The 14,596-nt window shown below is 46.7% G+C and overlaps 1 protein-coding gene across 1 annotated transcript in view; it reads left to right on the plus strand.

Annotated features, from left to right (window-relative positions):
• Positions 1-14,596, plus strand: part of EIF3B (eukaryotic translation initiation factor 3 subunit B) — a 196,498-nt gene that overhangs the window by 79,577 nt on the left and 102,325 nt on the right. Inside the window, exons 7-9 of the mRNA XM_069209942.1 lie at positions 6,279-6,410; positions 6,531-6,597; positions 10,034-10,080. Of these exons, the coding sequence (XP_069066043.1) occupies positions 6,279-6,410; positions 6,531-6,597; positions 10,034-10,080 (246 nt within the window). The remainder of the gene's footprint in view (positions 1-6,278; positions 6,411-6,530; positions 6,598-10,033; positions 10,081-14,596) is intronic.

Raw genomic sequence — 14,596 nt, forward strand, 5'->3', positions numbered from 1 at the left:
AGTTCTGGAGTCAGGTCTACTTTTCCGGGAATGTCAGGGAGAGGGCATTCAGAACATGGGTGGTTCCTGACGTACTGGTCTAAGGCCTTTCTCGGACTTCCTTGTGTGTAGTCCGATTACCTGGGATAAATGATCGTATGTGGATCAAAGGTGAGAGCAGATGTGGGATCTAGACCTTCAGTGGAAGTGGTGGTGGATATTAACTGGATATCCCCCAAGTAGGCCAGACACCGCCACATACTGCCCCTGCGGATCCAACCAGGAGACAGCTACCGCCATTGGCAAGGAACGATGCAGCAGCACCACCACACCCCTCAAGCCCCTGGAGAATCCCAGGTGATAAATCCTGTCATAGCCCCCCCTCATGAGCATAGGGCACCGAGTGCCCATCAAGTGGGTCTCCTGGAGCAGAACCACAGAAGAGGCAAAGCAACGGATGATAGAGAAGGCCGCGGACTGCTTAATTTTTCCCAGGAGCCCGTTTACATTCCAGGAGAGGACCCGCTTGTCGCACTCAGACATTGGTACAAACGCAGTCGCTTCCCGAGGAGCACGTCTGTCCGAACTTCCCATTGTGACAAAGAACAAGAAAACAAAACGCAAGTCCAATCTTAGACAACAATGAATAAACAATCCCACCCCATTTCTCCCCCCCCCATACTTCCAACCCAGAAGCATCTGTCGCCCAGAACTGTGAATACAGAGTGTCCGTAGTAAGCGTGGAGTGGTGCAGAACTCCATCTTGAAGGAGGGGTCCAATATGGCCCTCTGCCGCCCCGCGTCCAGCGTCGGAGGGACGCCGATATCTATGTTCTCCCCTTCGGCACAGGGTTCAGGCAGGTCATTCACAAGAAAGCTGAGGTGACTGACTGAGGTGCTCAACAGCCACGCCTCCCCCCCCCCCCCCCCCCCCCCCTCCCCCAGGGCCGGGCTCCTCCTGCCAGGGGCTTCCAATATGGCCCCGTCCTCGGATTGACTCTGGCCCGCCCGGCCATCATCTATCGATCTGCTGCGCAGGCCACTCCGCCCCCTCCTGCGGAACAGGGTTCGTGGCCCTCACCTCTTGCAGGATATTGTCCTGATCTTTGAAGTTGAGTAACGGCGCAATCATCGGGCGTCGAGGGCCGCCCGGTGGGGGCCGGGGTGCCAGAGCCCTATGCGCGCGTTCAGTGGCGTACCAGGGGGAGAGCTGATGGTCGGGGACCCAGGGCTTGATCCAACGTTCCAGGAAATTAATGGCGTGCTCCGCCTCCGCCGGGAATCCCACGAAGCCCGGTTTTCAGCATCTTCGGCCCTGTGGTTCAGTTCACCCGTGTGAGTGTGCAACTGTGCGACCTTAGCCTTGAGAGCCGCAATCTCATCCACGGCCTGGGAGACGCGGTCCTCCACCTCCTTAATTCGACCCACTGCGTTCCGTAGGTCCTGCTGCAGTAGGTCAACATCCTCTCGCACCTCCCCCACCCTCGTCTCTACCGCCAACTGCGAAGACTGGTTGGCCTGAAGGATTGTATTTACCCCTTCCGCCGCTGCGGTCTTGGGGCCCTGGTCACGCCCCCAACAGAGGGGACGTCTGCCTGGCAAAGTGATCTATGCGCTTCTGCGATGCCGGCGGCTGTTTACTTGCTTTCTTTCCCCATCACTGTCTCCAGTCTGGCGGCGGCGGCGAGGATTCCCTCCAGGGGCCCAAGCACCAAAGGGTATGTGGGAAGGCCATTACGGACTCACTCCCGGCTCCTCCAAGCAGTCCCCGGCATGCGACCCGTCTGGATCTGTCCAAGCGGCTGCGGTGGCACAATTGTCTCCCACCCGGTCAAGCACCAACACCGGCTCCACTATGCACCAGCGCTGTCCACCGCAGATCGTCACACTCTGCTCCTCACGACTCAGGCCACATCACCAACGTCGTCTCTCCGCCTCACACCACTCTTCCCGTGCCTACACGATCTCCTCGAAGCCCTTGCGTTGACCGGGGGGCCTCTGGACCCCCTTATTTCTGCCCCTTGATCCGTTGACGCCACAAACTGTCTGCGCCGCTGCAGCATCTTCTCCCCACTCCGACTGGGACCTCCACGCTCCGTCTCAGGGCACTAACCCGGGCGGTCCACCTGCCCAGCTCCTCAGGTTGGCCCTATTCCAGCCGCCAGGCAAGACTGCCCAGCGCTCCGCCAGACCTTGGTCCCCGCAGGTCAAGGGGCCCGACCGGATCGTGCGGTGCGGGCCCCCTCCCTGCCACCAACATTCACTCTTCACCACGGGCCGCGGCGAGGCGCCCTACGTGCGGTCTTGGGGGGGGGGACGCCCTACACGTGGTCTGGGGGGGGTGGCTTCAGCACCCCCCGGTCCCTTTGCTGCCTCTCGCAGCCGAAAAGGAGGGCGGACAGCCGCAAATCAGGCCCCGTGGCGCCCCTGTCCCAAGAAATTCCCAGTCACTCCTGGCACTTAGTGCCGGGACGCACCTCTAGATATTCAAATTAGTTTTTTCTTTCATTGCTCAAAAACTGCTGAAAGGATTTAGACCAAAAATCAAAAAGGTTTCTTTCTGGACCAAGGGCTACCTTCCTGACAAATTTGTTGTAGTTCCGTCCAGTGGTTCGGGATGTAGTGGTGTCCAAAATCCCTATGGGAAATTGCATGTTGGAAAAAAGTGTTAAGGGCCCCCCCTTTTTCTAGGCCCCTGCTTGCCGAATCACCCAGAAACTGTCAAGACAGCAGCTGAAGCCACTGTTACTAATTCTGAAAACCTTTGTGAAGATTCGTCAAACAGCGCCAAAGTTATTGGCAAAACAGGAAACGCTTTTCCTATGGATCCTAGGTCCTAATTATATTCACTTAAAAAACCAAAGTTGACAGGGACGTCTTACTTAGATTCTGAATTTACTCGCACAAAACCAGAGAAATTCAGCAGTGCTAGTTAGTTATTTCAGGTAACTATAACTCTTGCCCTGAGGTAACTATAACTCGTGCCCCCGCCATGCACAGCTTTTTTCTTCAATAATTTGACTTCTAATGTTTCATTGATGTTTTTATTGATATTTTAAAAGTTGTCATAAGTGCTGTGATATCTGGGGTAATTAGCAGTGCATGGCGAGGGCGCAAGTTAGTTACCTTGGATCTCTGGGGCCTCACCCTAATTAAATGGGGGTCTGGGACCCTTCTAGCCTCCTGTGGGAGCAGGCATTGCTTTTGGACACATGGAACTGCTAAACATGCAAAAGCAATAGTCTGCAAAAGAAGTAGCTTCCTCTGAATCTCTGCAGCCAGGGAAACAGAGGAATCCTCTGCTTTGAGCGGGTGAGTGCAGTTTGACAGCACTTGCTCGCTGGAGGCAGAGTGTTTCCCCTTCAACACTGCCAAAGAGCTGCCAAAGCTCCAGCCAAGTCAGAGCAAGCAGCTATGTCCTGGGGGTGGGCACCACCAGACATAGCAGGAGTTGGCAAGGGGGGTGGGGTGTGGGGATGGCCCCCCTCAAATGTTTAAATAGCCCTAGAGTGCGGGTCCCCAGGGTTGGGGGTCCCCGACCGACCTCCATTATTTTACTTCAGCCCTGGGAAGATGGCGGTCCCCGGGCTGTGTGTGTTTGTGGGGGGGGGGGGGGGGGGGGATGAGGTGGTGAGCTTAGTTAAGTTGCATTTTGAGAGGTGGCACACCCCAGGGCTGCAGAGGGTGCTGGCCTCCCCCATTTGAAATTAATGTTTTGCCCTGGGGAGGTGGTGGTCTCTGGGGCTAATACATGCCCTAGGATGGGGGTGACATACACCCCCTCCTCCTTCAATCCTTCAAAGCCCCAGGGACCTAGCCCACACAAGGGCAAAATAAAAATGGAATAAAGAAGGACAAAAGACCTGTCTTTAAAGAAATAATTGTTGGGAAAATCTGCTGTTCTACATCTGCAGATTTTCCTGACATTTTAAAGAAAACAATGCTTTTTAGCCCTGTCGGGGTCCATAATCGACCTGTAGACCAAGGCTAGGGGCTCAGTGACCTGGCCCCTTTTTTTCTTCTCTTTTTTTTTTTTTTTTTTTTTTTTTTTTTTTTGTGGGACTCAACTGGAGCGGAGTCCCAATATGGCTGCCAACACTTTCTTGTTCAAGCGTAGGCAGCGATATTAGCACGGGGACAGTTGGATCTGCGAAGGATCCGCATCCCTAGATATCTGTTTTTTTACCTTTTAATATCTCCAAAACTACTAAATGGATTTACACCAAATTAGAAAAAGCACAATCTGTGCAACAAGATCTACTTTCCTGCCAAATTTGTTGTCTTTTTGTTCAGCAGTTTTGGCTGTAGACGTGTCTAAAGACCGCTGGAAAAATAAATGGGGAAAACGCATTTTGTGGCCCCCCCCCACCCCCCCTTTTCTCTGCCCCTACTTGATGGATAACCCCAAACATTTCAAGACGGCAGTTGAACAGACAAGAATTAGTTTTGAAAATTTTGTGAAGATTCGTCAAGCAGCACCAAATTTATTAGCAAAACACACATTTTATTTATTTATATATATATATATATATATATATATATATATATATATATATATTAGTTTTCTTTTTTTGTCCTAGTACCACAGCTACTCGCAGACTTTCTACTACATGTTAAATTACATCAATTAAGACCTGGGAGGTTACTGGGGTTTTAAATCCAATGGATTTGATCTGGATGTTGGTACCCTGTGTTGTGCTCAAAATCATAGGGCACCTTGACCATACCAGTAGTTCAATTAGATAAATGCTAGACCTCTGCTTTTGTATTTTCAAATACCACTTTGCCTCAGACATCCTTAGAATGCTTCTCTAGAATAGATGAGTAGAACCCACATGGTAAGCAGTATTAACACCCCATAAAGGGTGCTTAGGAATACCCTTATTGACCTGTCCTTCAAGATTTATTCTTTCCCTCACTTTTTGTGGCTTATTAGTACAGGCCTAGAGTAATTGACTCTGAGGGCAAAAATTAATGTATTAGTTGTAGTTACGCTCCAGCTCCCTTTGAACGTTTACAGGGTGACTAACCACAAAACTACTGTTTTGGCTACTGAACTCGCATTTAGTACCTGATGGTGTTTTTATCTTAACGGTTTCCTGTGGTGACTAATGTATAGTGTGCAGTATTTTTAAAATTTAAATATAATTTCACAACAATTTTGTGACATATTCAATAGTATCATTCTTTCTGTCTTCAAAAGTAAACCGAGGCATACTTGCTGCCAAGAGTGAAAAACGTATATTGCACCAGAAGATCTTTTATTTAAATCAAATTCTGTTGCAATATTTCGTACTCTGAACATCCTGTAAAATAAGAGTATTATTCTATAACAAAAGTAACCCTATTCAAGTGTACTTATATAGCTCACAGTGACAAATATGTGTATATAATATACTTGTGTTTGGTACCACTTTCCTATAACTGTTCATTCAGTCTGGGTATAAAGGCTCACCCAGATGGAGGCCCTGGATTGGCAGTTTAGGCTGGACTGTTCCAGTTGAAGCAGAGTCAGGATCAATTTGCATATAGCTGGGTCCAGGGTGAGGTGGCATGGTGTGCAGAGTAACTATGGCATGCTGCCTCTAGTAGTTATCCGTTGCTAAAATTAATTTAGGCATTCTAGCCATCACTTTTTGTATACTTTAGTGTGCCACCCAGACATAGGTTTCATAAGTACACCAGGTTACCCAGCAAGAGATATCACTTATATGAAGGCAACAGTTAGGAGGTAATTAGACCCTTTGGCTTTTCTGAATGTCTGGCGTGACATGCAGTGTGTGAAGTGAGTATAAAACAAATTCACAGAGGATTGATTAAATGTGGTCTTCCTTACCTGCCACCAAGCTGACCAGAAGTGTTGATCTGCATTTATTTATTTAAGTAATAAGTAGGTCATTTGGAGGATAGAGGTTCTTTGTTGATCAATAGAGACTTGTCTTTCTGCAAATGAATGCCACAAATAGGTTTTAAACTGAATTCTTAATATTAACCATTTAATCAAGGCACTGCTGGATGGCAATTCGGGTCAGTTACTAATTTAGCGACCTCACTGATGTGAAGTTAAGTTCTACAGGTTTGTTTTCTAAAAATAACTTCTTACAATCTCGTTTGGTGAAGGTGTTTACATAGTGGCCTTTTTCACAGTAATGCATACCGTATTTCTGACTCTACAGTGGGCAGTTGTTAGAATTATTGCTCAAGTTGTCCTAATTAGGGGTTTTAATTTCCGATTCTGCCTAGAAGAAGAGTATACCTATGTGCTGCACTGATTAACAAGTGACCTTTTTTCCTTCTAGATACATGGTGACCTTCAGCCCCCTGATGGACACAAAGGATGACCCCCAGGCAATTATTATCTGGGATATCCTTACAGGACAGAAAAAGAGAGGATTTCATTGTGAGAGCTCAGCCCATTGGCCTATTTTTAAGTAAGTTTGAGTTATTGTCTTGGATTAACATTTTACACCAACTGGTATGCTTTCTTCCATGTAAATTATATTTGAGCATGAAAGCAAAACTCTTGACGCCATATTTGTATTTTCTCTTAGGTGGAGCCATGATGGTAAATTCTTTGCACGAATGACCTCTGACACACTAAGCATCTATGAAACTCCTGTGAGTTTTTTTTTTTTTTTTTTTTTTTTAAATGCCTTAAACCGTCAAACATCTTACCCAGTGGCTCAGTTCATTATTTGCTTGCTGTTCCAATCTTCTCCACTTATTAAATCCTTCTCACTTGTGGCATCTTTCCCACTGCGGGATTCCTATTTTGTAACCCTATTTCTTTATTGTAAACAAGTGCGTTGATTGTGCAGCTCGTGCTTAATTCCCTTCACTTATGTCACTTTTCTTCTGTAAGCCGTATTGGGTGTTTGTTTGCTTATCCCACATCCGCACCTTCAGCTTCAATCATTTTTCTCTTTTCTGTAGGATTATTTTCAGATGCATTTCACTGTCGCACCTTCTCGTGCCATTTTTCTGTGTGCTGTAAATATTCCCTCTCGCTTTCCTTTTTTTTCTACTGGTTTTAGTATTTAAGTTTTCTGGGTATATAATATCTGATTTACAGCTTATGTTTGTATTGCGTTCATTGTGCATTTTCTTCCATCAGTGGTCAAGTGGTTTTCTAGGAATGTAAGCAATAAAAGTTGTATTCGGTTTCTCGATCTCTTTGATCATTGTTTTGAAATAGGCAAACAAGGACGTTCTAATTTTTCTGGAGCTCGTTTGTTTTAGGGGATTAAATTCAGCCTGTTGTAATTCCTGAGCAAAAAGATAGTGTAAGGAAATGCCTCCTTGGCATGGTTGCCCCCTGACTTTTTGCCTTTGCTGATGCTATGTTTACAATTGAAAGTGTGCTGAGGCCTGCTAACCAGGCCCCAGCACCAGTGTTCTTTCCCTAACCTGTACTTTTGTATCCACAATTGGCAGACCCTGGCATCCCGATAAGTCCCTTGTAACTGGTACTTCTAGTACCCAGGGCCCTGATGCCAAGGAAGGTCTCTAAGGGCTGCAGCATGTCTTATGCCACCCTGGAGACCTCTCACTCAGCACAGACACCCTGCTTGCCAGCTTGTGTGTGCTAGTGAGGACAAAACGAGTAAGTCGACATGGCACTCCCCTCAGGGTGCCATGCCAGCCTCTCACTGCCTATGCAGTATAGGTAAGACACCCCTCTAGCAGGCCTTACAGCCCTAAGGCAGGGTGCACTATACCATAGGTGAGGGTACCAGTGCATGAGCATGGTACCCCTACAGTGTCTAAACAAAACCTTAGACATTGTAAGTGCAGGGTAGCCATAAGAGTATATGGTCTGGGAGTTTGTCAAACACGAACTCCACAGCACCATAATGGCTACACTGAAAACTGGGAAGTTTGGTATCAAACTTCTCAGCACAATAAATGCACACTGATGCCAGTGTACATTTTATTGTAAAATACACCCCAGAGGGCACCTTAGAGGTGCCCCCTGAAACTTAACCGACTATCTGTATAGGCTGACTAGTTTTAGCAGCCTGCCACAAACCGAGACATGTTGCTGGCCCCATGGGGAGAGTGCCTTTGTCACTCTGAGGCCAGTAACAAAGCCTGCACTGGGTGGAGATGCTAACACCTCCCCCAGGCAGGAATTGTCACACCTGGCGGTGAGCCTCAAAGGCTCACCTCCTTTGTGCCAACCCAGCAGGACACTCCAGCTAGTGGAGTTGCCCGCCCCCTCCGGCCAGGCCCCACTTTTGGCGGCAAGGCCGGAGAAAATAATGAGAAAAACAAGGAGGAGTCACTGGCCAGTCAGGACAGCCCCTAAGGTGTCCTGAGCTGAAGTGACTCTAACTTTTAGAAATCCTCCATCTTGCAGATGGAGGATTCCCCCAATAGGGTTAGGATTGTGACCCCCTCCCCTTGGGAGGAGGCACAAAGAGGGTGTACCCACCCTCAGGGCTAGTAGCCATTGGCTACTAACCCCCCAGACCTAAACACGCCCTTAAATTTAGTATTTAAGGGCTACCCTGAACCCTAGAAAATTAGATTCCTGCAACTACAAGAAGAAGGACTGCCCAGCTGAAAACCCCTGCAGCGGAAGACCAGAAGACGACAACTGCCTTGGCTCCAGAAACTCACCGGCCTGTCTCCTGCCTTCCAAAGATCCTGCTCCAGCGACGCCTTCCAAAGGGACCAGCGACCTAGACATCCTCTGAGGACTGCCCCTGCTTCGAAAAGACAAGAAACTCCCGAGGACAGCGGACCTGCTCCAAGAAAAGCTGCAACTTTGTTCCCAGCAGCTTTAAAGAACCCTGCAAGCTCCCCGCAAGAAGCGTGAGACTTGCAACACTGCACCCGGCGACCCCGACTCGGCTGGTGGAGATCCGACACCTCAGGCGGGACCCCAGGACTACTCTGATACTGTGAGTACCAAAACCTGTCCCCCCTGAGCCCCCACAGCGCCGCCTGCAGAGGGAATCCCGAGGCTTCCCCTGACCGCGACTCTTTGAACCTAAAGTCCCGACGCCTGGGAGAGACCCTGCACCCGCAGCCCCCAGGACCTGAAGGACCGGACTTTCACTGGAGAAGTGACCCCCAGGAGTCCCTCTCCCTTGTCCAAGTGGAGGTTTCCCCGAGGAATCCCCCCCTTGCCTGCCTGCAGCGCTGAAGAGATCCCGAGATCTCTCATAGACTAACATTGCGAACCCGACGCTTGTTTCTACACTGCACCCGGCCGCCCCCGCGCCGCTGAGGGTGAAATTTCTGTGTGGACTTGTGTCCCCCCCAGTGCCCTACAAAACCCCCCTGGTCTGCCCTCCGAAGACGCGGGTACTTACCTGCAAGCAGACCGGAACCGGGGCACCCCCTTCTCTCCATTCTAGCCTATGCGTTTTGGGCACCACTTTGAACTCTGCACCTGACCGGCCCTGGGCTGCTGGTGTGGTGACTTTGGGGTTGCTCTGAACCCCCAACGGTGGGCTACCTTGGACCAAGAACTAAGCCCTGTAAGTGTCTTACTTACCTGGTTAACCTAACAAATACTTACCTCCCCTAGGAACCGTGAAAATTGCACTAAGTGTCCACTTTTAAAACAGCTACTTGTGAATAACTTGAAAAGTATACATGCAATTTTGATGATTTGAAGTTCCTAAAGTACTTACCTGCAATACCTTTCGAATGAGATATTACATGTAGAATTTGAACCTGTGGTTCTTAAAATAAACTAAGAAAAGATATTTTTCTATACAAAAACCTATTGGCTGGATTTGTCTCTGAGTGTGTGTACCTCATTTATTGTCTATGTGTATGTACAACAAATGCTTAACACTACTCCTTGGATAAGCCTACTGCTCGACCACACTACCACAAAATAGAGCATTAGTATTATCTCTTTTTGCCACTATCTTACCTCTAAGGGGAACCCTTGGACTCTGTGCATGCTATTCCTTACTTTGAAATAGCACATACAGAGCCAACTTCCTACAGATAGCTTTGTACTAAGCATGTGGTTTGAGGGCTCTAGATTTGTTGTGGGCGTTATTAAACTGGAATACATTTTTCTTTTTTGCAGTCGATGGGACTGTTGGACAAAAAAAGTCTGAAGATCCCTGGAATAAAGTAAGTTCTTGAGTTACTTTTTCACATTATACTATGAAACGTTTAAAATGCCTAAACATGTTTTAGTTCTTCACAATAGGACCTTGATCAAGCTTTGTAATTACTAGACTATTTCTCTATTATGTGCCTGTGTGAAATTCAGTGACATTTTCTGTGGCGAAAACTCATGTTCATTTGTCAAATGCCAGTGTGTGACACATTTTCATATTTTTAATGTTTTAAGGGGCATTTAGAATCTGAGGCAAATATGTGCTTCAAAAAATCAGCGGGTATGTTTTTTAGTCTTCTAATGTTTTAGTCTTCCATTTTAAAAGAGGAACGATAACAGGTCAAATGGGTATCAGCCTATTAGAGTAAATGTGACATTTGCTTGGTGGCTTCCTGAGGGCTCCAACCTTGCACTGAATTTATTTTTTCACTCTGAAGCATAGGTCTCTGCAAGTGGGATTTAATTTTTTTCTTTAAAATACCTGAGCGGTTTTGGGGTCTAGAGCGACATGTTTATGAGCAGACATTTAAATCATTTTTTGCGGTGCTAAGGGTTTCCCTTTGCTAGGTGTGACTTTTCTTGACCTGCTTAGGTTTCTTCAAGTATGCTCAACATTGTAGCATGTTGGAGGTTCTCCCTTTTTTAGGTCGAGCATAGGCAGTGCGTGAGTGCAGTCTTCAGGACAAACTGTAATCACTTCTATGGACTATTAACCACGCCCACTATTGCCATTTTTTTATTTTTTTATGCCATTGAAGAATGCTGGGTTTTTATTGGTGCATTGGTTCTGATTCTCCCGCCTTTAGATGCTTGGTTCACAACCACGGGATTTCACTCATTGTTCTTTTTTTGTTGTCCATCCCAACACATCCACCGCTCCTGTTGGTCAGCTGTCTCAAAGCATGCGCCGCCCCTCGTTCTCCTAAGGTACATACAATGTGTACCATCCACAAGAATGACAGCAACCAGTGTTTTACTGCGTTTAAAACCTGTATAGGTAACGTGCCACTAAGCGATATATGTATGACGCCACACTATACTATTGCTGTCATACTGGATAAAGTCCTTCTTATCGTCATTGAGAGCAGCCTCCCCACCTATAAATATCCACTCCAATTGCATGGTCCAGCCTACTGTGGAATCTTGACAGACAGACACCCTGCATTTAAACCTAAACAGAGCTCCCCATAAGAGGGTAACAATGTCAGGCTGGTGGCGGTGGGGCCCACTGCATCTATAGCGTTGATGAACGAGTCCTACTTGAGTTGATGACAGACATTTTAGGCAATCTGTGACTATTTCACAAAGCTTTTATACCATTATATTGGTTTTGTGAATTCCAGAGATATGACATAGGGAGCTGCTATTTTTGATCCAATCCCAAATTTAAGAACCATTCTCCCCATTGAGATGGTTTATGTTAGACGTCTAGACTGCACTTATCCCATGTGAAATGACTGACTCTGGGCATTACGTCACATCATGTTGCTGTCTGATACTTGCAGTTTACAGCATATACTCACAACAGTCAAATGACATTTCAGAGATCACTTCCACCCGAGATGTCATGTGATTTCCTGAGTCTACTCCCTTACAGGGCAACTGAAACTACACTTACCATAATGCAGTTGCTTTATGTTTTAAAACAACGGTTGTCTTGAATACGTGTGTAGGTCAGGTGTTAGTCAAGGACTTGATTTTTTAGATTTTTTTAAAATTTATTTTTTTGGTCTGGCATCAGCCCGAACCTTGTGAATGTGCTGATTAACATGCTGCTTGCTCCTACAGTCTCCTGTTTTGCACTGCCAGATGCCTAGCAGACAGGACCTATTGGCATGGGATTTGTGAGGACAGTTGACAGATCTGCCTGACATGTTTAAACCACCCCCAAAAGTACAGAATTGGAGACCTTTAAACTTTATATGCTACTGGTTCCTTTTTTGGGTTTTGTGTCTCACTAGAAGTTGATACTTCAGATGAATAAAAGTAGAATTGTTTTTTGTCAGAAGCACATACTTTTAAATACTTGGCAAACAGTGATTTTCAGACCTTGCTTACTAGACAGTGTGTTGTAAGACACATTGTGGGCTTACCAAAAATGTACAGAGGTTTGGAGCCGACCCAATGCTTACTGTTGGTTGGCTCTCCTGTTGATCATTTGCCTGCTTCCCATTTGTGTCACAGCTTGTCAGTCTTGAACTTGTTCCTTCTATGTAGCATTGCCTCTTTGCCATCACTCTTGATTGGCTTCTATGATTTCACTGCTTGCTTTTCAAGCACTGCTTTTTCCGTTTTGCTTAAGCACTCCTTGACAGTCCATGTTTTTTTCCCAGTTGCCTTCCTTGTGGACTTCCTGCCCCCTGCAGTCCATCTGCTAGTGTGCTTTTCCCCATGCTCTTCTGTGTTGGCTCATCCTCATGTACTCCTAACCTCTTTACTCTGTCACCTGTGTGCTTATCCCCTGCCCACTCCACATTGCTCTTACCTGTTGCAGCTGCTTCTTGCCAGCCACCCTCCGTGTTGCTTTACCCCAGGCTGCACCTTCCCCTGTTGCCCATTCCTTTTCCTCTCCATCCGCATACTGTACCTTTTGCCTGCTCAGTGCTTCCTGCTCCATGTTTCTTTCTTGCCCTGATGCTTATACTTTCCCTCACCTTTGCGATTTAAAGGCTTTTTTGTGGTGATACCTATTGGCTTTGCCGATGCTTGATACTGTATCCCTAGGTAAGACAATACTACCACCTATAGTGCGCCCTCCCTACACAACTTTACTATTGCAGGACAGTCAAATGCAATACATTTCAGTGTACCAGTACATGTGTTTTTGAGACACGAGTGGTAAATGAGCGCATTCAGAAAGGGTACTGACCAGTCATCAGTGACCACCCATACTTCACGGTGGTTTTATAGAGCTGGGTCACAATTGTGTCACCATTAATATATGTGAAAAGCACAATCTGATATAAACTTTCTTACCAAACTTAATCATGAGACTGATTACTTGTAAGTCTAGTCTTCCTTTGAGTAGATCTTCACTAATCCTGGTATCTCTAACAAGTGAATGAAGTTTGAACTATTTAGTTATTTTTTCTGATATGGCTGTGTAGGAAGTTGGCTCTGTATGCACTATTTCAAAGTAAGGAATAGTATGCACAGAGTCCAAGGGTTTCCCTTAGAGGTAAGATAGTGGCAAAAAGAGATAATACTAATGCTCTATTTTGTGGTAGTGTGGTCGAGCAGTAGGCTTATCAAAGGAGTAGTGTTAAGCATTTGTTGTACATACACTAGCAATAAATGAGGAACACACACTCAAAGACAATTCCAGGCCAATAGGTTTTTGTATAGAAAAATATATTTTCTTAGTTTATTTTAAGAACCACAGGTTCAAGATTTACATGTAATACAAATGAAAGGTATTGCAGGTAGGTACTTTAGGAACTTTGAATTGGCAAAATAGCATATACACTTTTCACATAAATCACATATAGCTATTGTAAAACTAGACACTTAGTGCAATTTTCAACAGTTCCTATGGGGAGTAAGAGTTTTAGTTCTTGCAGGTAAGTAGAACACTGTAAAGAAATGGCTCCCTGTTGCAGTCACCCCCCACTTTTTGCCTGATATTGATGCTGACTTGACTGAGAAGTGTGCTGGGACCCTGCTAACCAGGCCCCAGCACCAGTGTTCTTTCACCTAAAATGTACCATTGACTCCACAATTGGCACAACCCTGGCACCCAGGTAAGTCCCTTGTAACTGGTACCCCTGGTACCAAGGGCCCTGATGCCAGGGAAGGTCTCTAAGGGCTGCAGCATGTCTTATGCCACCCTAGGGACCCCTCACTCAGCACAGACACACTGCTTGCCAGCTTGTGTGTGCTGATGGGGAGAAAATGACTACGTCGACATGGCTCTCCCCTCAGGGTGCCATGCCAACCTCACACTGCCTGTGGCATAAGTAAGTCACCCCTCTAGCAGGCCTTACAGCCCTAAGGCAGGTTGTACTATGCCACAGGTGAGGGCATAGGTGCATGAGCACTATGCCCCTACAGTGTCTAAGCAAAACCTTAAACATTTTAAGTGCAGGGTAGCCATAAGAGTATATGGTCTGGGAGTCTGCCAAAAACGAACTCCACAGCTCCATAATGGCTACACCGAATACTGGGAGGTTTAGTATCAAACTTCTCAGAATAATAAATCCACACTGATGCCAGTGTTGGATTTATTAAAAAATGCACACAGAGGGCATCTTAGAGATGCCCCCTGTATTTTACCCAATTGTTCAGTGCAGGACTGACTGGTCTGTGCCAGCCTGCTGCTGAGAGACGAGTGTCTGACCCCATGTGGTGAGGGCCTTTGTGCTCTCTGAGGACAGAAACAAAAGCCTGCTCTGGGTGGAGGTGCTTCACACCTCCCCCTGCAGGAACTGTAACACCTAGCAGTGAGCCTCAAAGGCTCAGGCTTCGTGTTACAATGCCCCAGGGCACTCCAGCTAGTGGAGATGCCCGCCCCCTGGACACAGCCCCCAC

This window comes from Pleurodeles waltl, chromosome 10, assembly GCF_031143425.1.
Source record: "Pleurodeles waltl isolate 20211129_DDA chromosome 10, aPleWal1.hap1.20221129, whole genome shotgun sequence".
NCBI lineage: Eukaryota > Metazoa > Chordata > Amphibia > Caudata > Salamandridae > Pleurodeles > Pleurodeles waltl.